General features: G+C 37.1%; 1 protein-coding gene across 10 annotated transcripts in view; it reads left to right on the forward strand.

The window, feature by feature from the left end:
• The window catches only part of CDH8 (cadherin 8), a 351,388-nt gene that overhangs the window by 168,289 nt on the left and 158,134 nt on the right, over positions 1-24,965 (forward strand). For all 10 annotated transcript variants that reach the window (XM_035725208.1, XM_035725212.1, XM_035725213.1 and 7 more), the window contains one exon: positions 23,428-23,595. In XM_035725208.1, the coding sequence (XP_035581101.1) occupies positions 23,428-23,595 (168 nt within the window). The remainder of the gene's footprint in view (positions 1-23,427; positions 23,596-24,965) is intronic.

Below are 24,965 nucleotides of genomic sequence, written 5' to 3' on the forward strand. Positions count from 1 at the left end.
GGATGAATAAATTAAAGTGTGTGATTCTATCTGTACCTAAATGTAAAAATGATTGTGTTATGATGACAAAATTTAATTTTAAATATCCAATAGATCAGTATTCTAATCTAATCAATATTTATAGATAGTATTCCCAACAAATCCTGTCCCACCCCAGTTTCACTGATGAACTCCTCATGTCCCGGTGAGCATGACTGCTGGTGTTTGCATACACCAACTTAATATTTATTTTCCTACTTGGAATCTCCTGTGGGAGGTAAAGTAGGTTGAGTAGGTGTTGTGGTCAGATTAATTGTTTTATGACTACTAAAAATAATCTCTCTACCCCAAGCACAGAGAACAATTAAATGTATTGGGGTAAATTAAGAGTAGTGTTATGTCATGTTACTTACACCTTTGGACAGTTTTTGAAAAAAATCCAGAAGGAGCTGTCCAGTGCTGACCATAACTGAGGTTGAAGGGATGCATTTTTAGAGAGACCATGGCATTTGAATGTGCATAGAGAACAGAAAGACTATGAACCACATAGACTCCTCTACATGTAACAACTGCTGTCACCCTGGGGTGCTTTGGGTTGGATTTAGGTGGGAACCAAAGCAAATGCTTATTGCCAGTGACATCCATTCAATCTGGATAGACCAGCTAGGATCAAGGAATTTCCCCAGCTTACTATGTATCATGTCCCTACCAAATTAAATTGTAATTTCTATCTCTATGGTGATATTCTTTCTGTCCTTTGAAATATAGCTTTGAGTTTTATTTGGACTAGTGCAAAATGACTTGGTTAAGAAGGACAAAGCTGTGTTTGCATTGATTTTATAGGAAAGAATATTTTATCTAAGAGTGTCAAAGATTAATCAGTATCCAAGAGGAGTACCTTTTGACAACCCTTATATCAGAAGTGTATATATATATGTACATATACATATATATATATATATAAAATAAAATATCATATCTGGTGTTTTTGTGTAAGGATAGCAGTAAGATTTTATTTATAGTAAGGATTTATGTGTATAATTCTACCACCCATCCTTTTGGCCTAACTCTGTAACCCAGTATTTAAGATTACCTAAGACTATACTAAACATATCACCAATGTTCAATAATTGTTTTTAAATATTGTGGTAAATACAACTTTAGATACAGCTCCCCCCAAAAGGATTATTTAATGTTCAAATGTCCTAGTTTAGAAAACAGAGTTGCACATCATAAAATTTTGTCTATAGTTATATATATATAATTATAGGAAGCTCAGGGAGGAGGTTAATTAATACTGACACCTCTATCCAAAATCTATAAAGAACTTATCAAACTCAACACCCAAAGAACAAATAATCCAATCAAGAAATGGGCAGAAGACATGAACAGACATTTTTCCAAAGAAGACATCCAAATGGCCAACAAACACATGAAAAAGTGCTCAACATCGCTCGGCATCAGGGAAATCCAAATCAAAACCTCAATGAGATACCACCTCACACTCGTCAGAATGGCTAAAATTAACAAGTCAGGAAACGACAGATGTCGGCGGGGATGCGGAGAAAGGGGAACACTCCTACACTTTTGGTGGGAATGCAAGCTGGTGCAACCACTCTGGAAAACAGTATGGAGGTTCCTCAAACAGTTGAAAATAGAGCTACCATACAATCCAGCAATTGCACTACTGGGTATTTACCCCAAAGATACAAATGTAGGGATCCAAAGGGGTACATGCACCCCAATGTTTAGAGCAGCAATGTCCACAATAGCCAAACTGTGGAAAGAGCCAAGATGTCCATCGACAGATGAATGGATAAAGAAGAGGTGGTATCTATACACAATGGAATATTATGCAGCCATCAAAAGGAATGAGATCTTGCCATTTGCAACGACGTGGATGGAACTGGAGGGTGTTATGCTGAGTGAAATAAGTCAATCAGAGAAAGACATGTATCATATGACCTCACTGATATGAGGAATTCTTAATCTCAGGAAACAAACTGAGGGTTGCTGGAGTGGAGGGGGGTGGGAGGGATGGGGTGGCTGGGTGATAGACATTGGGGAGGGTATGTGCTATGGTGAGCACTGTGAATTGTACAAGACTGATGAATCACGGATCTGTACTTCTGAAACAAATAATGCAACATATGTTAAGAAAAAAAAAAGAAGATAGCAGGAGGGGAAGAATGAAGGGGAGTAAGTCAGAGGGGGAGATGAACCATGAGAGACGATGGACTCTGAAAAACAAACTGAGGGTTCTAGAGGGGAGGGGGGTGGGGGGATGGGTTAGCCTGGTTATGGGTATTAAAGAGGGCACATTCTGCGTGGAGCACCAGGTGTTATGCATAAACAATGAATCATGGAACACTACCTCAAAAACTAATGATGTATGGTGATTAACATAACAGTAAAAATTATTTTAAAAAATTAAATAAATAAATAAATAAATATAAATGATAAAATACTGACACCTCTATCATTTAAGCAAAAGTAGTCTCTCAGATACGTTCTGATGCATGAATAAGAATTCACTAAGTGGCTGGAGGAGGAAGAGGAATATAGAAATACTCCCTCTGTTCCCTTGTAAGTCATATTTCAGAAACATCCCTGTGAAATGATTTCCTCTGGGCTAAAACAGGAGAGATCATATATATATATATATATATTTTTTTTTTTTTTTGAGAAAGACAGTCACAAGGAAGAAGAATTTCAGCCATATGTGTGAGCATCCTGTCTAGTACTCACCATGCACCCTAGTTCCTAGCACTGTGCCTGCCTCATCATAATTGTTCAAGAACATGTTATAAATGAACCAATAAACACAGACAATGAAGTCAAGGTTGAGCATACTTAGAAAATGGGCATCTTCAGAAGGATTTAGGTATTGTCAATTTTGGACCACAGGGTATTTGGGATTTGAAAAATGGACACTTTTAAGAAGCTTCTATCTTTGTGCTCTCTTCTCAAATTTAACATTTATCAGCATCAAATCCTCTGATTATTTAAGAACAGTAGGTATGACATTGCTGATAACAGACCAGGGACAAAAGGAGGTGCCTGTAGGTGCTACTTAAGAATATCCCACACCACCAATGTGTCCTTTTTAGATAATTTGTGTCTTCCCTTCCAGAAGCAGTGATCTCTAACTCATTATAGTGGCACATAACTCTGGACATTATAGTCTGTTCAGAAAATCAAATGGAAGGAAGGTACCATTTATTGATCATCTAGTTTATCCATTTCTCATAGCCGTCTTAGTAACCATGTGAAGTGGGTGCTATGAGCCTTACTTTACATAAAGGAAATAAAAGCTCTGAGCAAATTAATTTCTGGAAGATACCCAGGTCATAAAAGTCAGAGCTGATTTCCTGACCTCATCTGTCTGATTTCAAACTCTGCTGCATTAGACCTTCTATCTCCTAATAGAGAGGGTTAAGGTTGGAGAGTGGGGTGGGGAATGAGGAAAAGTCAGTGTGTTCAGGAAAAAAAAAAAAGAAAGAAAGGGAAAGAAGAGAGAGACTGTAAACAGTTTAATGCCCTCTTTTAGATTTTTATTTTGAATTCAGTAAATAAATATTTATTGATCAACTCCACTCTCAGGGACAAAATGATATATGAGGTAGACATGGCCCTGACTTCATGGAGCTTACAGAACAAGTAGAGAGTTGTCAACATAAATAATTATGTTATAAATACATCAATTGGATATTTTCTTATTTATTGTCCGAAGTGTCATGAAAAAAACATGTAAGGGAATGAGATAATTGATTTATTATTGTTGTTGTTGTAGTAATTTGAAAGATTGGGCTGAATTTCGTGACAGGAAAGTAGAAAAAATAACATTCTTGAATAATGAGAATAATTGGTTTAGAGGAATATGATTATGGATGGTTCTGTAATATTGGATAAGGCAGTCTTAAATAGAGCTACTTGCAAAAAAATAATCAGTCTCAAGAGAATCAGTCTTTAAAACCAGGGGGACTTTCCACTTGGGGCAAAACCCTGATTCAGAAGGAATTTTGAGATAAGTAGTGGTCTTTATTCCCTTATAGTTAGAAAATTTTGTGGCTATAATTTGGAAATAAATGGATATTTCTACCCATCCAGTTAATCAGTATTTGTAGAGTAAATAGATTTTTCAAATTTGTGTATCCCTGACACTGTGCTTAGATCAAGTGAAAAAGATACAAGTTTTGAATTCTCATAGGCAGGGACTAAGGAGCATTGGCTATATAAATAAAGTAAAAATAAAATTTTTTAATGCTTTAAAAGTTATACTAAAGTCACTTCACAATTTGTGATTATGTATAATTTCCCATTCAGAATATTACATGCAATTGTTTTATTATGAGTCAGGCTGTCTTACATGACCACAAGGAGCAGCAATATGGAATTCAGTAAATTAGTGATTTTAGTGTTCATAAGGTTAACAGGGTTGAGCTGATTGGTAAATGTAAGCATAGCCATAATTAGATAGACTTTTTTTTTTTTTTTTTTTTTACAACTGGAGAGTTTCTTTAAAAGTAGTTTCCATGAGCAGTAAAATTTTACTGTGTGTGACAGAGTCCTGTTGGAACTTTCTTTTCCATCCCATTAACTTTAATAATGTTGCTGTGGTATTGTCTATCTTAACAGCTACCTTTGCCCTCTGATACCTGTGGATCTCTTAAAGACAGGTATTGAGATTGCCTAATTGTGCTATTTAATAACAAATACATTCAAGGGCTATAAATGGAAATAATAATAATGACTATATTTATACGATGAAACAAAATGCAAATTAGATTCCCTTGCTCTCATTCTCAGCAGAGTATAAATTAGCAACCCAGACGCAAATAGTAATAATAGAAAACAATGTCTACTAGACCTTGGATAATAAAGCTAGGATGTTTAGCAATTGAAAGAGTTGGGGTCAAACCTCGCTGGTCCTTAGCTCTTTTTTTTACAAAAATGGGGTCAAGCAAAGAAGTAGCCCCATAAAGTTCTTATAGGAACTTTAGGAACTTACACGTTCTTACAGGAACTCTTTAACTTCAGTCAAATCATTTGTGTTTAGATGATGCCGCATCAAAATAGCAGTCTTTGCAACCACTTTCTAATAACTTTGAAGTCCTATTTTTAAAAATCTTTTCCCTTATGAGGTAACGGTTGAGCAAGGATTTGTTAATAATCAGGTATCAAGAAAATGTTTAGAAGTGTGGTACTAGTGTGCTTTTTCTCACTATGTGTATACATATCTATAATTACTCTATGATAGAAGGAAGCAACCTCACCTACCACCGTGTTCCATTTTCTGTCCACCAGGTATACCAAATTGCAGTAATAAAATATTAGAATTGTCACAATGGAATTTATTCTGAAATGACATCACTTTCTGTCACATTTAAAAATAGATATGGGGGAAAACACATTTAAAAACAGCATTTGTCTAATTTACATTTCATATGAACTCTAGAGTAATGTGCCTCCTATACTCTGGAAGATAGTTATTGAAGGCTGTCATCTAAAGTAACTGAAAAATATGCTGAAAGGAAGCCAAAAGACAAACAAAATCCGTGTTACATATAAACATTTATTTATAACAAAGCTAAGCCTCCGAAAGGTCATTGTTCAAGGTGGTGACAATCTGGTGTAGAATTTCAGGGGAGACAACATGGTGTATGAAGTCCTGAATGTGAACTTTGGAGTCAGAGTTAAGTTCAAATTCGCTTTCCAACATTTACTACTTTATGACCATCACGAAGATATTTCGTATCTTTGAGACCCTATTCTTTATGTCTTAAGGATTGATGATTGTAACTACTTTTAGAGCTCTTAGAAGATTCAGATTGAGATAGTATCTGTAGTGTGCATAGCACACAATTTCTACTGAGCTCTTCAAGTTCCCTTACCTGACATAGTTAGAATTTTCATTAAAGTGCATTAACCCAAATACCATCCCCTTGGATCTTGCATTTATTGATACTGGGTCACACCACCTAAAAATTTTTGGTAATGTAGGCCATTGACTTGAGAATGGATTTGGGTGGGAAAGTGAGGTTTGTTCATGTTCATACACACACAGGAAAACCCCTCCCTTATTATCTTGGTGAAGCAGCCTTAGAATGCAGGACCAGAAGGCCCAGATGTATGTTCAAATCCCTGAGCACAACTGATGAGGAAATGCATCTTCAGAGCCACTTACATGAGGTCCTGGCTTCTGCATATTTTTTCCACCACTCGTGTTTGCTGCAATGACAAAGGACTGCCTTCCTTCGTGCTGTCAACACCTGTCTCTGAGTCAATTTGTCTCATTCCTCCATGCAACCATTTCAATAAATGTCAGGGTGCTGAATTTTTACATGTGCAAATATTTATGTAAGATGAAGAATAGGCACAACAGTAATTTGATCCTAAGGTATTCAGGATGTCTCACAGGCATAAATTAATTACGCCATGCAGTTCCCTGTTAAGCAGAACAGTACTCTTCTGGCTTTTGAGCTTTCTGTGGCCAGAATTTTCCACTGCGGAAAGGGGGTAGCGGAGAAAATCAGCTCTTAACTAGGCCTCCACACATCTTCAGAAGAGGTCTTTGGATAGTCGTTTACTTGTATGTGTTTACTTTTATATGGGATTCCTCACAAGTTTGCATGGGGAAAAATCATGTATTGGCTCATTGAAAAATGTTAACATATATTGAGAGACTACTACCTTTCAGGTACTGTTGTAGGGGCTGGGTAAAATCAATAAACAAGACAAGTCCATTTATTTATTTTCTGCTCCCACTGGCATGCATGTGGGCAGAGACTTTGATAGCTAAGAAAGGCAGAAAGGGAGTGCCAGCCAAGAGTGGTGATTATTTTGCAAAGACTGGACAGGGAAGCCTCACTGATAATTTGACATTTGAGTGGAGATATCACAAACATGTTTTTACAACTAGGTGAAGTGACTTGCCCATGGTCATACTACCTATTGTGTGCACCTGGGATATAATAGTTATGATGGAAATGACTTCTATCTGGTCTTAGGGTATTTATCAAAGTATTCAGGTGACTAAACAAGGGATTCATCATATGTATTTTGGATTCAAAAAGATTAGAGTCAGAATACTTTTACAGAAAAGAGGATGTTTAAAGCCTCAGTAAATTTTGACAGAGGGGCAGGCCAGTTAGATGGTAAAGTAGGAACAGAAACACATTGAAAACAAATTTGATGCAGTAAGTGTTATGCTAGAGGGATGCATAAAGTGATAGCAGGGTTCAGAATAGGAGAGGATGGATCTGGTTTTATAGGCATTTGCTCATGCCTGCCTTATCTTTCGGATTATGAACTATTCCAGTCCAGAGAACTGTACCACCTTTATCTTTGTGTCTCCAAACCTTAGGACACTACCTTTTCCCTTAGAGGTTCTCTCTCAGTGGCCGTTGATTAGAATGACATTATCTAAGATTTTGCAAAGATGAGAAATTAAGACAGTTGGAGTTTGAGGCATGGCTTCTTTGCTCTGGCCCTGCTGTGGGCATGCTAAGAAATTAGAGTTAAATTTGGGAGTCTTTTTACAGAGTTAACATAAGTATGGAAGACCAGTCAGGGAGAAAGAAAGGTTGATTTTATTTATCATCTTCCTCATTCTCTCACGTGAGGCTTCTTTGGATATTAATATCACTCACACCAGAAATGGACCCCTAGAATTTCTTCCTATTTACAGATCCTTTGCATATATAAATCTTGTGAGGCTTATGAAATTTAATTAAAAGCCACCTAAAACATAAATGTCAGATTTGAAGACAAATTTATCCTTGTGTCCTAGGCCAAAAAGGTTTTCTGTATCATGTGATTTCTCTTAAATACGTTGCACTTGTGCACACTCAGAGGTTACTTCTAGGGATGTTATCTTATTCAGTACAACACTGCATAAAATGATATCTTGCAAGTAGTGATGGCAAGTTTCTCAGAATCAGTGGCTTGCATTCTTTGTATTTTGGGAAGGTCAAAAACAGATAAACATATAAACCTCAGTTTCTGTAATTACCATAAGCAACTGGTTGAGAGTTTGAAAGAAGTCATCTTTCACCTACTCTGGGTACATTTTCTGCGGAGAATCTCAGTGCAGGCCCTTTGACTAAGCCTCGTGCTTAGCAGATAGGTAATCAATGAGTGCCTAATGAATCAAATTGTAGGAAGTGGACATAGAGAGAAGGTGGAACTTCACCATTCATTCATTTATGCATTCACACCATATATGTATTCCCATAATATGTATCTTCACTTAGATTTGTTGGAGCAAAGCATTAAAAAGAATACATATGGCCACAAAGGAGGAAAAAATGGAGAACGAGAAGTGATTTATAAGAACCAGGAAGAGAAAGAGAAGGAGTGTCATGTAATTGTTAAAAATCTAGAGCAGGAAAAGAAGATGTACTTATTTATTACAGTTATTTTTTTTTATTTTAATATAGAGACTAAAAATCACGAGCCACTTAATGTATTTGAAGAAACAGCTCTGGTATATTGTAATAACTCTCATGAAGGGAACAATAGATCCATGAAAATCTGCTCTTACTAACCCTCTGTATGGTAACTCTATTAACTAGAACATCTACCTCACTTTCCATTCTGACTGGTTTTGCCTCTGGCTTGCCTCCTAGGGAGGTCAGACAGCCTCCTGTTAATACAAGTCTAATTATCTCTGTCCTGAAGGGACATAGAGATCCATTCCCCTCTGCTTGCAGGGCATAATCATACCTGGATTTCAATATTCACAAATGTTCTGGCTAATCATTGTTCAAATATGGCCTATGTGTATGAGAAGCACTGATTATAGTTCCTGCAGGTGACATATGTCTGTCTCGTTTTTTTTCCCCTGTAAGGTAAGTTTCACTGTCCCAGCTTTACAAATTAAAAGAGTAAGGCCCAGAGAGCCAATGAGTTGTGAGCCTGATTGTCCTGTTTTGTGTCGCTCTGCACATGGCAGTATGTTCCCTAGGTTTTACACTTAGAACACAAGAATTGTGAAGTTAGCCTGCTTATCTGTCTTCTCCACTGTATCCCTAATACCTGAAACAGTGTTTGATATGTAGTAGGTCCTGGAGAAACATTTGTGTAATGACAGATTTATTCCTTGTCTGTTATTTTGCCACTTCTCCTTATCCTGTGCAGAATAGAGCCCAGGGCATTTGGTGCCACCTGCTTTCTTAGGTCTATGAATGGGAGCTGAAAAGCATTGACTGAGTACAAATAATTTTGGGTGGGGAAAGAAATTTAAATAAAAATAATAAAGTAAAGCCCATGGTAATAAGAGTGAAAAGGTGAGGTGAGTATTATGCCAATGGAAGGGAGCTGATGGTGTTTCTTGCACAGACACTGATCTGATTAAGAGGGAATCACGTAGCAGCATTGTTCATGAAGATGCATGAGGGGAGGAGGAGGAGAATTCTATTTTGAGAGAGAATGTGAAGGCAAAGAGAGAAGTCACTCTGCTGGGAAGAAAGAGCCTGCATCCCCAAAGAATGTAGGAGGATTTCCAAAGCAGAACTTGGAATGCAACAAAGAGGTCAAGGAGAGTATGGGGTTGAAAGGCACAAAAGGAAGGGTGGGAAGATTATCCAGGGTTAGTTGTGAGATCTGTGCCCCTCGAATGTTTTAAACAAATCCAGTTGTCAGAATTTTCAATGATTCTAATATGTAACTCCTCTAGGTATTTGAACACTTTTCACTTCTATACATCTCAGTGTTTTTATCAGTCTTTGGCTGGCAAGAAAAATGTAGCAGAAGCTGGACAGTGGTAGGAAACCCTAGAATATTTCTTTTAAGCCCAATCTGGTTCCTGATTCTTACTTTAAAGGGAATTGAGGCAAGTTCTCAGCATCTTTCATACCCATTGTGGCAGCACTGTAAATAAAGGAAGACCCTCCCTTCTTGGTGAAAGCCCATTTGTTGATGTTGTGCCCCTCTGCCCTGAGTTAAAGCAATGGAAGCAAATTGTTGCCCCATGTTTCTGAAGTCTTGGGTTGTGATTTGATGGGTAGTCACACCTAGAAATCATGCAGTGATCATTTGTTGTTGAGTATGCAATGACCTCATGGGGCAAAGGCCTGGTTTATAATGAGAAATTTCTCTAAAAAGTTGAGTTTGAGGATTTCGTTAATTGGGAAATTTTATTAGCAAAGGCCAGTGTCTTACTGTCTGTATTGTACAGATCCTTCAAATCAGGGTTAATGGGTCACTGGAAATTCCCTGAGGGAGGTCGCTGAGTTGATTTAGCATCTCTGAGTTAGTGATTATGAAAAGAGGAATAGCAATGACCATCATTTGAAGCCAACAGGCCGATTTACCAAGCAGATTACTCTGAAGTTAGCAATTAGTGATCCACTAGAACCTCCAAAGTGTAGGAAAGACAGGTTGGTATAATGGGAAGTGCTGAGAGGAGCATTAGATCTAATACTGTTTCAACCATGTTGAAACTCACAGAATATAATTTAACCAAGACCACAAAAGTTCATGTTTCTTCATGTTTTAGTGGGAACTATAATAGTTATCTACCCGGATGGTCATGAAATGTAAAGATGAGGGGATGATAATTACCGTAACAGCAATGCAGGTGACTGTGTACTCTTTGTCAGTCACTGCGCTAAGCACCTTATCTGCGCACAGACTAAATACCTGTGTAGGGTCCAGCACAAAGAAGGCTCAGTAGGATATGAGTGATGATCACAATCATCATGGTATTACTGGTAGTTATAGTAGGGGTAGTAGTAATAGTGATCAGCTAATTACTATTTTATTATTGGCTAAGTATTTTACATGCCTTATCTTCCTTAATAATAATCTTAAGGAAGTAAAACAACAGCAAAACCATGGGGTAAGCACTATCTCTGTGTAACAAAAGGGAAAACAGGAGCTCAAAGATGTTAAGAAATTGCTCAGGTTACTTACCATACTTCGAAGTGACGGGGCCAGAATCAAACCCATTGTCTGATACCAAGTCCTAAGCTCTAAGAATGCCCTGTTCTTCCAGCCTCTATTGTCAGGCCTTGATCCATATGACATGCTGTGTCTGACTGAGGTCTGGGGCCAGAAAGTTCCAATGGAGCATGAGTGGAATCAGGGCTATTTTAGCATCTGAGGATCATATCATAGCACTTCAATTAAATTTTGTTTTGAGTATCTGTTACACTCTTTGACAATGTTAGAAGTTATTACCTATAATGTCTGTTAGGTGTTTCCATCTCTGTTTCATAGACGAAGAGACTGAGGTTCTGGGTTGAAGAGTTACTTAACTTTATTTAGACTCATATGTCCATCCTGGCTCCATTTCATAGTAGGCAACTGTGCATCCTGTGCTTTATCCACTCCAGAACCCTGCCATTCTCATCTGCTTACTTAAGTTCTCAATTGCCAGGAGAAAGCATCCAATTTTTTAGCGACTTTCACTTTGCTTTTTTAAACCACCCATACTTACTATACGTATAATTAGTTATTGGAATTATGGCTTAAGGAAAGAATGATGCCATCATGCTCTTCACAGAAAATAATTCCACCTGATTGAGGAGTCCCTGGAAGTGTTTTCATTTAGGGGAAAAGAAATTTCACCTTAATTCTGAATAGGAATAATTACAAGTATTTCAGTATAACTTGGAATTGAGTAGCATCATTTATTGGCTAGCCATGGGTTGATGCTATAAATGGTGGCCTGTGCAGAATTATTTAATAGAAGAATCGAGAGACAGCAAGGGACAGTTCCTATACTAAAGTCACTCTGCACAGTGTGTGTAAAAATATAGAGACGGGATATCATTGTTAATTCACTTAAAACTATTTTTATGTTCTTCCATAAAGAAATGGGGATAGACGTGGCTGTGATCCACACCATAGGGTAATTAAGAAGTTACAGTTATTTAGTCAAAGAATATACTGCTTTACAAGACAGGAAATTCTCATATAAGGAAGCAATTTGTACACATTGAGATACTTGAATGGTCCTCAGTGTTCTGATTTAAAGCTTTCAAGCTTGCTGTTCTCTAGTAACAGTTTTCAAACACAAATGGGGAAGGTCAAGTAGAGGTTAATATATAAAGTCTATGTGAATAAGTCATGTCTGTCAAACAGATTCATGTTAAGATGCTGTAATAGCATAGGAGAAGATCGTTAGACAAATGTCTTAGTATTCCGTAGAGATTTTTTGGCAAAAGGAGAGTATATTATTTTATTAACACATCATAACTAAGATTCTACAGACCCAGATTTGGGTCTTCGTTCAGCCACAGTCTGTGTGACCTGGCCTAAAACCTTTTTCATTGCTGAACCACATTCATAATCCCTAATATTCATGTGACAATAGATTTTCAACTAAGTTTTCCTATGAATTATTTTAGGAAAAATCAGATGCCATCTCTCTATATATATCTGCAGATATATATGCCAAGAGAAATAAATAATAGTGCAATTTCAAAAATAACAAGTATGGCTAGAACATCATTGGTAAAGGATGTCGATCAAAGCAATGTTTTTTTCATGAATTCACCCTCAATTCATGAAATGTTATTAGGATACATAGCTCATCAGTATTACCCCTTTTTCTGAGTAATCCTGGGAATATCTGAAATAGTAGAACACTGCACCACAAATTTATACTGAGACATTTAATAAATACAAATGTCAATTATGAAATGGGTAAAATATCTAGAGAAACGGGTGAGAGTCCCTACATTGTTTAATCTGAAGAACACACTCTCCTCACTGGCGTTCATTGACGTGTGTTATGCCCTTCCTCTCGGCAAACTGATCATGACCCTTGAGATGGTATGGAGTAGCCCTTGATCCTCCCTGGAGCCTTGAAGTCAGCAAGACTTAAGTTTGAATCTTGACACCCTCTTCCCCACTAAGTGATCCTGCTACCTTATTTTTTAGTTTATTGTTTTATTTAAATTTTAGTTAACATACAGTGCAATCTTGGTTTCTGGAGTTGAATTCAGTGGTTCATCACTTATATGCAACACACAGTGATCATCACAAACAGTGCCCTCCTTAATAACCATCACCCATCTAGCCCGTCCCCCCTGCACCTCCCTCCATCAACCCTCAGTTTGTTCTCTATTGTTAAGAGTCTCTTATGGTTTGTTTCCCTCTCTCCTTTATGAGTGAGATCATATGGTATTTGTCTTTCTCTGACTAACTTAATTCACTTACCATAACACACTCTAGCTCCGTGCACATTGTTGAAAATGGCAAGATTCCATTCTTTTGATGGTGGAGTAATATTCCATTTGAGATAGAGATAGAGATAGAGATAGAGATAGAGATACACACACCACATCTTCTTTATCCATTCATTGTTGATGGACATTTGGGCTCTCTCCATAGTTTGGCTATTGTTGATAATGCTGCTGTAAACTTAGAGGGGCATATGCCCCTTCGAATCTGTATTTTTGTATCCTTTGGGTGAATACCTAGTTGTGGAATTGCTGGATCATAGGGTAGTTCTTTTTTTAACTTTTTGAGGAATCTCCATAATGTTCTCCAGAGTGGCTGAACCATTTTGCATTCCCACCAGCAGTGCAAGAGGGCTCCCCTTTCTCCACATCTTTGCCAACACTTGTTTCTTGCATGTTAGTTTTTGCTATTCTGACAGGTGTAAGGTGATATCTCATTGTGGTTTTGATTTGTATTTCTCTGATGATAAGTGATGTTGAGCATCTTTTCATTTGCCTGTTAGCCATCTGAATGTCTTCTTTGGAAAGGTGTCTATTCATGTCTTCTCCCCATTTTTTAACTGGATTATTTTGTTTTTGGGTGTTGGGTTTGATAAGTTCTTTATAGATTTTGGATACTAACACTTTATCAGATATGTCATTTGCAAATATCTTCTCCCATTCCATAGGCTGCCTTTTAGTTTTGTTGATCGTTTCCCTCACTGTGCAGAACCTTTTTACCTTGATGAAGCCCCAATAGTTCATTTTTGCTTTTTTTCCCCTTGCCTCCAGTGATGTGTCTAGTAAGAAGTTGCTATGGCCAAAGTCAAGGAGATTTCTCCCTGTGCTCTCCTCTAGGATTTTGATGATTTCCTGTCTCACATTTAGGTCTTTCATCCACTTTGAATTTATTTTTGTGTATGGTGCAAGAAAGTGGTCCAGTTTCATTCTTCTGCATGTTGCTGTCCAGTTTTCCCAATGCCATTTGTTGAAGAGACTGTTTTTTTTCCCATAGGATATTCTTCACTGCTTTGTCAAAGATTAGTTGACCGTATAGTTGTGGGTCCATTTCTGGGTTCTCTCTTCTGTCGCATTGATCTATGTGTCTGTTTTTGTGCTACTGTCTTGATGAATATAGCTTTGTAATAAAGCTTGAAATCTGGGATTGTGATGCCTCCATTTTTGTTCTTTTTCAGAATTGCTTCGGCTATTCAGAATCTTTTGTGGTTCCATACAAATTTTAGGAGTGTTTGTTCTAGCTCTGTGAAAAATGCTGGTGGTATTTTGATAGGGATTGCATTAAATGTGTAGATTGCTTTGGATAGTATACACGTTTTAATACTATTTGTTCTTCCAATCCATGAGAATGGAACACTTTTCTACTTCTTTGTGTCCTCTCCAATTTCTTTTGTAAGTGTTCTATAGTTTTCAGAGTACAGATCTTTTACCTCTTTATTTAGATTTATTCCTAGGTATCTTCCTTGTTTCGGTGCAATTACAAATAGGATCGATTCCTTGATTTCTTTTTCTGCTGCTTCATTATTGTATGTAGAAATGTAACAGATTGTACATTGATTTTATATACTGAACCTTCGCTGAATTCATGAATTAGTTCTGTCAATTTTTGGTGGGGTCTTTCGGGCTTTTACATAGAGTATCATGTTGTCTGCAAATAGTGAAAGTTTGACTTCTTTCTTGATGATTCAGATGCCTTTTATTTCCTCTGCTACCTTATAATTTTACCTAAATGCCTCTGGTCCCTGAGACATGACAATTATTCCATAGTCCAGCGCTGAGCTCCGAAAGCAGCTAGAAAAGCCCCCAACTACCATTTTATTTTCTGTTTGTCTTTCTTTCTCCCTCTTCATTCCCATCTACCTTCTCTCTTCCGCCTTGTATTGCCTTGTTCTCTCCTACATTTGTCCATACTTACTATGTGCAGGAACTGTGATTTTGGTTCTGGCATGTGAGAATGAATGAGACATGGTTCCTGTCTACAATGATTTACTATCAGAACAGGTTAAAATCATGGGGGAAGTGATGAAATGGAGAAGAAACATGAAAGTAAATGCTATAAGACGGTGACTAACAAAGGTGTGGAAGATCAAAAGGAAGAGAGTAATTAGTTCTACCTGGGAAGGCTTCTCAGCCTCTGAAACATCAGAGCTGGGCCTGAAGGGATGGATGGAATTTTAAGAGGTCCAGTAAAGGGCAAGGGTGGTCTAGGCTGCATGATCCACACAGAGTAGTGAAGGCACTAAAGTCAGTGGAAGAATCTGAAGAAAGGTAAGTGTCTGGGGAATGAAGGGCATATGCTATGCAGAATGTCGTAATAAAAGATGAGTTTGGATACAAATCATGTAGAGATTTAAATGCAAACAATAAATTTTGTCTGTCATCTGGAAATCGCTATGGGGAAATTACTATTTTGAAGGTGACGTGGGATGTTTATACTTTGTAGCATCGCTGAATATCATCTTTTAAATAAGAAGTTTATTTTAATTATTATTACCACTAAATTAATAACAATTTTATTTACATACATATTCATGTACATGTCTACATTTATAAAATGTAAATACAAAATTAAACATATATGTCTGAGTATATATATGTGTAAATGTGAATATATAAAAATAAATGTAAAATATATATTTATATATATCTACGTGAGGGCATCTATATCTATATTTATATCTATATATGTATAAATTAAGACATTTGGCTTTTTACTTTTCATATAATAATATCAACTTTATTTTTTTATTTTTTTATTTTTATTTTTTAAAGATTTTATTTATTTGACAGAGAGAGATAGTGAGAGCAGGAACACAAGCAGGGGGAGTGGGAGAGGGAGAAGCAGGCTTCCTGCGGAGCAGGGAGCCCGATGTGGGACTCGATCCCAGGAACCTGGGATCATGACCTGAGCCGAAGGCAGACGCTTAACGACTGAGCCACCCAGGCACCCAATAATATCAACTTTAAACTCTTGTTTGGCAACTAATAACATTTTATATATAATATTGGTAAGCCTCAGGGAGTTTTGGTGATCTACCCAAGACCACATGGTTGGTGGTATCAGATCAAAATAATTTTTCATTTGTATATTCTCAGAGTTCATGTTCTAAAACATATACTCTTCTGCTTTCCATAACATTGTGCTGAGAAATTTGGGAGAGGAGGCAACCTCAATTCCTTCACAAAAACACATCACATTATCTTTGTTTATACTCTTTGACAAATTTTAAGCACATTATAATATAGAAGAGTCATTTCATGTTATTTTTAAAATTTAAGAATTGTTATAAACATTTTATGTTGCTACAGAATTTATATAACACATTTTTTAACATCTGCTTAACTTTCTATACTTTTGATCTCTATAACCTTCACCACTAATTTAATATTTCCCAACTGTTGCATATTTAAATTGCTTGACATTTTAAAAATATCATACAAAAAAGTGAATATCTTACTTTAAAAATTTGAGATATCTGGAGAAGGAATATTTATAATTTCCTTGGAATAAGTTCTTAGTTTTAAAAATACCAAATTAAAGTATATAAATAAGCTTTTGATTCCTGATACATTTAACTCATTAGCTTTACAATTATATTGTAATATTTTATAAAAGCATGAGGAATATATGAGACATCTAGTTTTTCCAAATCCAGACCATTCTGTTTGTATTTCTATCCACCTATCTATCATCCATCTATCTATCATCACCTCTCTAGCTAACTCATAGATTATAGTCACAAAGAAAGGGAAATGCACATTTTTGAGCCTTAGGGAGGGTAAAGAGTTTTATAATGATTCACTTTCTCCTTTGTGATATATCTGTGCAAGTTTGACATTATTGCAGTTATTATACTGACTCTATTAATCAAGGATAAGGTGGGCATGTGTTGATGCATCTCTGGTTGTATATCCTTTACCCCTCATTCATGGCAGCATATAGCACAAATCACATGGTTAGCAGAAATTGTGGGTACAATATATGGTGCCCAAAAGGAATTTATCCCTGGTGAATTTGTATCACTTAATCTCATAAATGAGAGACCTTTTTTTCATAGGTAGTAAAATGATAATTGCACATTGAATTGGCAAGAGTTTTGGGGAATAACAAAGCTAGTGGTTTCATAACCAGGATAATGTGTTCAACAAGTTTTATTCATAAGAGGAGTCTAGCACAGCATTTTGTATCCACTGCAATCTTTGAACGGCACAATCTGGGAGACCCGCAAAGAGTGAATTACAGTAATCAGCCTTCAGAATGACAAAGGAGTTAATCAGCATCTCCTTGCCTTTCTCGTGAAGCCTCTCAATCTGGTGATATCACAGAAATTATAAAAAGAAGCCTTCATGACAGATACAAAATGCTTCTCAAATGATAACACCAAAGACAATGGTAAACACACATACAGACACACACACACACAAGTTTTAAATTTTTGAGATGACTGAAACTGGATTCTAATCAGAAGTACTCCCTGGATAATGAGACAGAAGGAACAGCTGTTTAGCACTTAGGGAGAACTTAAGGCCAGCCTACGACTTAAAATTTTTTAACTACTGCAACCGGGAAATCTTCATTTGATTGAATAAGGTTAAAATAAAATCATGTCTTTTAAATACAAGAGAATCTACTCACAATAGGGTAATGAATGCCAATTTCAGGGCAAGATGATTCCCCTTTTCCCTCCTTAGTAATCCTACCAAGGTTCACCTCCCATTTCACACATTCCCACCCCACTCTCCAGTGCCAGGTTCAAAATCCCCACTGAATTAAATTCATGGAGAATAGGTTCTCGTTCATTCTCACGAAATTTCTAATTAGATTAGATTTTCAAAATGAAGTTCCAGGGAAACTCTTCTAAAATGTGATTGTTTATATTCCCTCTTCTGAATTGACTTTTCACTTAATGCTATTGAGAATCCAGCAGGACAGGCTCATCCTCCTGAACACCAACTATGTTTTTGTTTTGTTTTTCTTCTCCTCAGAATCTTAGAGGCTCCTATTTTCAAGGAAAAAAGTTTGTCCCAAGGATGTTCCATGATTTATCCAAGGGTAACTAGGTAAAGGGCCTACGTATAAACACTAGGACCGTTACTGCATTGGAATTTTATAAACGTCAAAGACACAAGATGTGATATTTTTAATTGTATCAACTCCAAGTCAATCCTGATATTACCATGTTTAATTAGCTAAGTTGATTTTCTTTTTTGTGAGGCTATTTATCAAATGCCTACATTAAAGACTCACTGCCCCAGAAGAAAGCATTTTTGTCATACTGCTTGCCATAAAATTGAAAACTCTTAATTTGTTGCCAAGTTGATATAATGGAAGTTTAAACATAATATTTAAGCTTCTAAAAACATAGCTGGGCATTGAAAATGTGTAACTATAAGCATGTGGGAAAACATGAGCATTAATTTTGCTTCACCACTTTGGTGAAAAAAGATGGACACAATTCTCGTCTTGGGGAGTGGGAAGCTATTTGAAATCAGCATCATCAAAGATGTTTCAAGTTGGTTTGTTTTTAGCCCAAAGGGTATAGGGATCTCCTGTCTGCCGTTTTAAAATAAAAGTTGAAAATGGATAAAAATGCCATTTAACTGAGGATTTCCATAACTTTTTACATAGGTCAAAATTTTTGACTTCGCAAATCTGAGAGGAAAAATAACACTATATTTTCTGCTCTGTGCGAGGTGGTATTTGATACCAAACAATACTTTTTAAAATAAGGAAGTTCTCTCTTTTATCTTATAAAAGAAACAGCCTAAAGCTTGGGAGAACATGTGAGCCAAAGCAAATAATTCAGGGGAGAAGTAGAGGCAACTTTTAAGGCAATTTTAAGCTCCTATTTTAGGAGTTTTTCATCATACTGCAACATCTATGTAGGTGAAATGATCTGCCTTTGAATAGGAATTTTAAAAAAGGTTTTAGTGACATATGTACGTATGCCCCAATATGAGGAGAAAAATTGGAGGGCCAAGGGCACTTGGGGTTTTTCCTAGCATGCTTTTATGGTTACAAGGTAGCAGGAAAAATGTTCCAGAAATTCTGTCTTGAATTTTCTAATCAGTCATTGCTAATTGTGAGGTTGACTAGAGGCAGCTCAGAAAGCAAGAGCTGTTCATTATACAGTTTGCACCGAAGCCAATGAAGTATGCTGAATACCCTAAAGAAAACTTGGAGAGACTCCTTGCTTGCCTTAGAAATCAGAAAAGCCACTCCTAGTGTTGTCTAAGAAAAGAGAAAGTGTGAAGACTTCCATGTGCAGCTTTCCAGCTGGGTCCTCTTGAGCAACTTCATTTAATGGGAGAGCTATTATTCTCTTTTTTTCCAATGGGGAAGCCAATACCTGCCCTGCCTTGTCAAGGGGCAATATGTTATTACACTGAAGTACTTTTGAACTGTAGATGTCTGTGTAAGAATGATATGCTGGAAACATGTTTGACCCTTGGATAATGAACCAGTGTCCTAACCATATTTTTTAGGGTCTTGGCAGGAATGGGGTGATTGAGGAGAGTTTAGTGAAGGAACTACTGACAAAAGCTTGGCCAGGTTAAGAGAGACCATCCAGGGATACCAAGAACCCCAAGGCTAGCAGCAAAAGTGCCTTCATCATCCCTAGGCCTGAGAGAACAAGGGATTGGGGTAGCTATTGGACACTAGAGTTTTGCTCTAGGAATATCTGAAGATACTAACCATAGACTGGCCAAACATATGTTTGGGGTATTTGGGGAATCTGGAACTTGAGCCTGCTACATCCTCACAATCTCCTAGGGTAATGTATGTTGGTTGACTCTAATGCAGAGTCAGAAAGTAAGGGAGTCCAGGATGCCTGGGTGGCTCAGTCAGTTGAGCGTCCAACTCTTGATTTCGGCTCAGGTCATGATCTTGGGGTCATGAGATCCAGCCCTGCATTGGACCCCCCACTCAGTGAGGAGTCTGCATGGGATTCTGTCCGTCTGCCCCTACTCCCACTTGTGCTCTCTCTCTCTCTCTCTCTCTCCCTTTCTCTAATGAATGAATCTTAAAAAGAAAGGAAGGAAGGAAGAGAGAGAGAGAGGGAGAGAGAAGAAAAAGAGAAAGAAAGAGGGAGGGAGGGAGAGAGAGAGAGAGAGAAAGAAAAAGAAAAGAAAGAAAGAGAAAGGAAGAAAGAAAGAAAGGTTAGTTCATTGAGGCAATCCATAAAGGTTACTCTTCCATACCAAGAGTAGGTGGAAAATGCTGGAAAGTGGATCTGGAGGGGCAGTTGGAGAATGTGTAGCATTGTAACCATAATCCAGATAAGCATTAAATAAATTCTGGCTGGGAAAGGAGAAGGGGAAGGGAAATAGCATAACTGGGTAACTAGTGTATGCCAAGAACTTTGCATGAGTTCTCTCACACAGGCTTAGCATACCCACAATGGGAGGCTGATTATTGTTTCCATTTGATAGGGCAAGATATTGAGTCCTGATGAATTTAATAATTTGTTCATGGTCACAAAGCTAGCAAGTGTGAGACTAACATGAGAAACCAAACTTGCTTGACTTCGGCATGAAGGAGCATTTATAAGGGGACTCAAACTTGTCAATAGATAAGCATATTTGGTAGTATGAGTACTGTATACCTTGATGGTGCAGAGCGTAAACATTTCTGTAATAGATGGAAACCTGTGGAGCTCTTCTTGTTCCATTTAAGCAAATCCCTCATCATAATGCTTCTCTCATATTTTGATATAACTCATAGACATTAAACCTAAATATGCTATAACTGAGATTCAGAACTATTTTAATTCTAAGTTGTCTGAGAGACATTATAGGTTTGTTTGTTTTTTTTTTTTTTATTTAGACTCTCACAACATATTTTTAAAAATGATGAGAATAATACATAGCATACTTCTCTGGGTCTGAGGAAATTATAAAAATTCTTCCTCTGAAGTAACCTCAAAGGACTCATGTGTAGACTTCAACCCATCTGCTCATTTGAAAAAAAACAAAAAACAAAAAACTCTGTCTTCCTTGGGGAATTATATTAGTTTCCTCTGATTATTAGACATGGTGTGCCAAATTCCAAAGTCCATTGTATGCCTTTAATTCACAATGACCTTAGAATGTGATGGTACCTAAACTTTACAAGCATTCATGTAACTATTATGGGAGTAAAACAATTTTCTAATCCTTTCTACTCAAATTGGGCCCATAATGAAGATATTCTGAGTTATGGAATATATATCCATGGCGAGTAGCCAGATTGGCATCTCATGAGGTTGGTTTTGCTGAGCTTTTGTTGTTATTGATGAGGTTTTGTTGTTATTGTTGTTGTTTTTTGTTCACATTTGTTTTTCCACACAGTAATCTAAGTCTACATGATTATTGTATTTCTATTTTTCTCTTCTGTTTTTGTTTATAATCCTATAAGTATGGTCTATCGAGTTGTATTTTGATATGATCAAATCTTGAAACAAGCCATTATATTGAAAGATATTATTATGTTACTATCAATGTTTCCAAATAAGCAGGGTTATCTAATTAGTGCTCCCTGAATGTGAATCTCAGATTTAAAAGTGGTGTCAAGGTGTAATAAAGTACATTGGAACTTGCAGCTCTTCCCAAAGCCTGCACACTGTCTGGGTGGATTAGATTTCCCTGGACACTCTTGTACCTTGCCTGCTACATGAATAATTCTGGGACTTCAACTCCTTGCAAACCTTTTACAGACAGATGATTTAATTAGAGCTTAAGAGTCCAACCAGCCAACCAACCAAACAAACAAACCATGATTACAACTTCAGAAATGACCGAGTGGCGCATCCTCAATTTGAATTGGACATACGTGATATTCCTGCATGATAATAAAGAATAAATACTCTTTATTATTAAAGATAATAAAGAGAACTATCTTTAATCCAGACAGTTTTCTTTAACTTGGGCCAGAGGTGTAACACACATCCATTCAACAGCAGTATTTTGGGCTAGTCACAGTAATTTTTGTTTTGAGCTTTTAGCAATATGGTGGTGGGAGGTGTGTTTTGTGAGGAAGAGTTAAGTAACACTGTAGGGCACAGAAAAAATAGAGTGCAATCGTTGTAAGATATCTAATTGTTCTTTAAAATGGGAAGAAGTGAAATAAGTGCAACACCCATTGATATGGGAAAGCTTAAGTTACTCATAGTGTATTCATAAATGAAGAATTATGCAGCTATAAGAAGTAATGAGTTAGATGTCTATGTGCTAAAAACAACAACAACAAAAAGATCTCAAAGATACCCTTTCTGTGATAAAAGAAAGTCCCAGAAAAGTGCCTATATCACGGCCACATTTGTGGTTAAATGTTCATATGCATATATGTACATTTGTATGCATGTACCTGTAATGGCTTTGGAAATGTACCCATCCAAATGTTAGAAATATTTATCTATAAAGAGATATGAGAGTAGGGAGAGGGCTAAGTAAAGATTTTTAAAATAACTTCAGAAGTATCTACCCAAATTTTGAATCTTTAAGAAGAATATTAAATTGCTGGTGAAACACATAAAGAAGCAGATGGATTAAACCATGAAAATATATCAAAAGAAAAAACATGAACATTTTAGCCCTGATGAAATTATATTATTTTGTATGATTTTATGTTTTACCTCCTTTCTCTCTTCTCTGTCTTTTCATTTTTTGCTAAAGTGTAGAGAAAATGTAATAATTAAAATATAAATGTGGTTGAATAGTACCTTACGATTTAGACACTTGCCTATATTAATTCTGATTGGTATTTTATTCCTCTGAGTTGATCCTAATAATGCATTTATTTCTTTCATCTCTCTGATGTATATGTGAGCTTCAGAATAATTTATCTTTGACCTCAGAGCCTGCAAGCTATGTATGTATTTACTCCTCTTGTAGGGGAATTGGAGTCTGTGATAAATTGTAAGATTCTTTCACTGCCAGGGTTTTCCTGGGTAGATGAGGCTATGTTATGATTTATACTTTAATTTGGTAGGCAAGAGTATGCCATTCACTTTACTTTCTAATGTATATTTTTGCAAGTTCTCTTTTTATAGACTATAAAATGTATTTTTGCAAGTTAGCCACTAATGCCTGTGACTAAAATCTTTCTCAGTGTTGGCATCATAGATGCACACCAGTTAAAAGGCAAAAGAAAGCAGAAAATTAGATCTGAGTGGGGACTTGATGTGTGCACATGGGTATGTTTGCGTGAGAGCGTCGTTACATTCAATTTGAATGAGCTGTCTGTCTGAAGGTCATTCTCCCATTTCTCTCCCCTCAGCAATTATAAAAACTGCTCTTCCCAACATGGACAGAGAAGCCAAGGAGGAATACCTGGTTGTCATCCAAGCCAAAGATATGGGTGGACACTCCGGTGGCCTGTCTGGGACCACAACACTTACAGTAACCCTTACTGACGTTAATGACAATCCTCCAAAATTTGCCCAAAGTAAGTGAGTTTCCTGTACTGGGTGAAAATCTCCAAGTATGTTACTTTCATTTGAACTTACGTTCTAAATTTTAGCAACATCCAAAAAACTGATAGCGGTCATTGAATGCTTATTATACACAAAGTATGCATATATATATATATATATATGAAACAATCAAATCTCCTGTCATCCTGTCATTTTGGTACTAAATGTATCCCCAGTTTACAGATTTCAAAAAAGTTGAGAAAATTTCCAAATATTCAATGTATAGTAAATAGTGGAGCTAAGAATTAGAACCAGGGTGTCTGACTGCAAGATGTGTGCCTAGTTCTCTGTTTCGTGGTACTTCCCACTAAGAACTTGAGAGAATGATTAAAATGCACCTAGGACAGTGCTCTATCGATAGTCCCACTTTGTTGTATAAAAGAAACTGAACTCTGTAGTGCTTGATGGGGGAAAGCAGATATGCAATACACTTGCAAAAATAAGCGCTCCTCCCTCTTGTGACTTCCTCTAACTCCTTCTTCAGCCATCAGTGGTCACTGACCCTCCTCATCCCTACTAAAGCTGTGCTCTGCCTCAGAAGTATCTCAACAAAATTCTAGGCAGCCACCATCCATGAATCCGGGAGATAATCATTATTTTCCAGCTTTTTAATACGCTCACAGTGCATGTTCCCTTTCTTGTGAGCACTTATCCAATATATCTGACATAGATGACTTGGTAAGGCCTTTCGGACATGGAGACTCTTGAGTTGAGATATGAACGATGTATAGGAATTAGCTGGAACAAAGCGGAACCAGGGGAATGGGGGGGGTGGACACTGTAACTGGAGGAAGAGTCTGTCCTAAAGCCCCATGAAAGAGGGGTGTATGGCCCTGGATGAGAATTAAAAAAAATCTTACTCCCATTGGAGTCTAGAGAGTTAGGTTAGGCAGGAGATAGCCATACTTGGATTTGGAGTACTATTTTAAGTACCAGGATCTTTTTCCTAAGATCACTGGGAAGCCATTAGAAGGTTTTGCATTGTAGGTTAAGTAATAAAATTGGATTCCAGGGAAATCAGAGAAAATGACATCTGGTGGCCTTCTTCCAGTGTGTTCTCCACACGGCAACCATAAGCATAAGCATTCATGTAAAAAGTGAAAGCAGAGCTAGCAAGCAAGGGTGGTCTCACTGGAACTGGAGAAAGTGTATAGGTGTGACAAAAACTTAAGAGTTAACGATAAGAAAAATCTAAGGGTACATTGCATTTTCAGTCACATTTCTGCCGCGAGAGATTACATGCCTGCTGATGCTATTTGCTCAGATAGGGAATACCATAGGAGAACCTGTTTTTGAAGAGAGAACAGTAAGGAGAGAGGGGGAGAGGGAGAGAGACACGTGG

Source organism: Zalophus californianus, chromosome 17 (assembly GCF_009762305.2).
Source record: "Zalophus californianus isolate mZalCal1 chromosome 17, mZalCal1.pri.v2, whole genome shotgun sequence".
In the NCBI taxonomy this organism is placed as follows: domain Eukaryota; kingdom Metazoa; phylum Chordata; class Mammalia; order Carnivora; family Otariidae; genus Zalophus; species Zalophus californianus.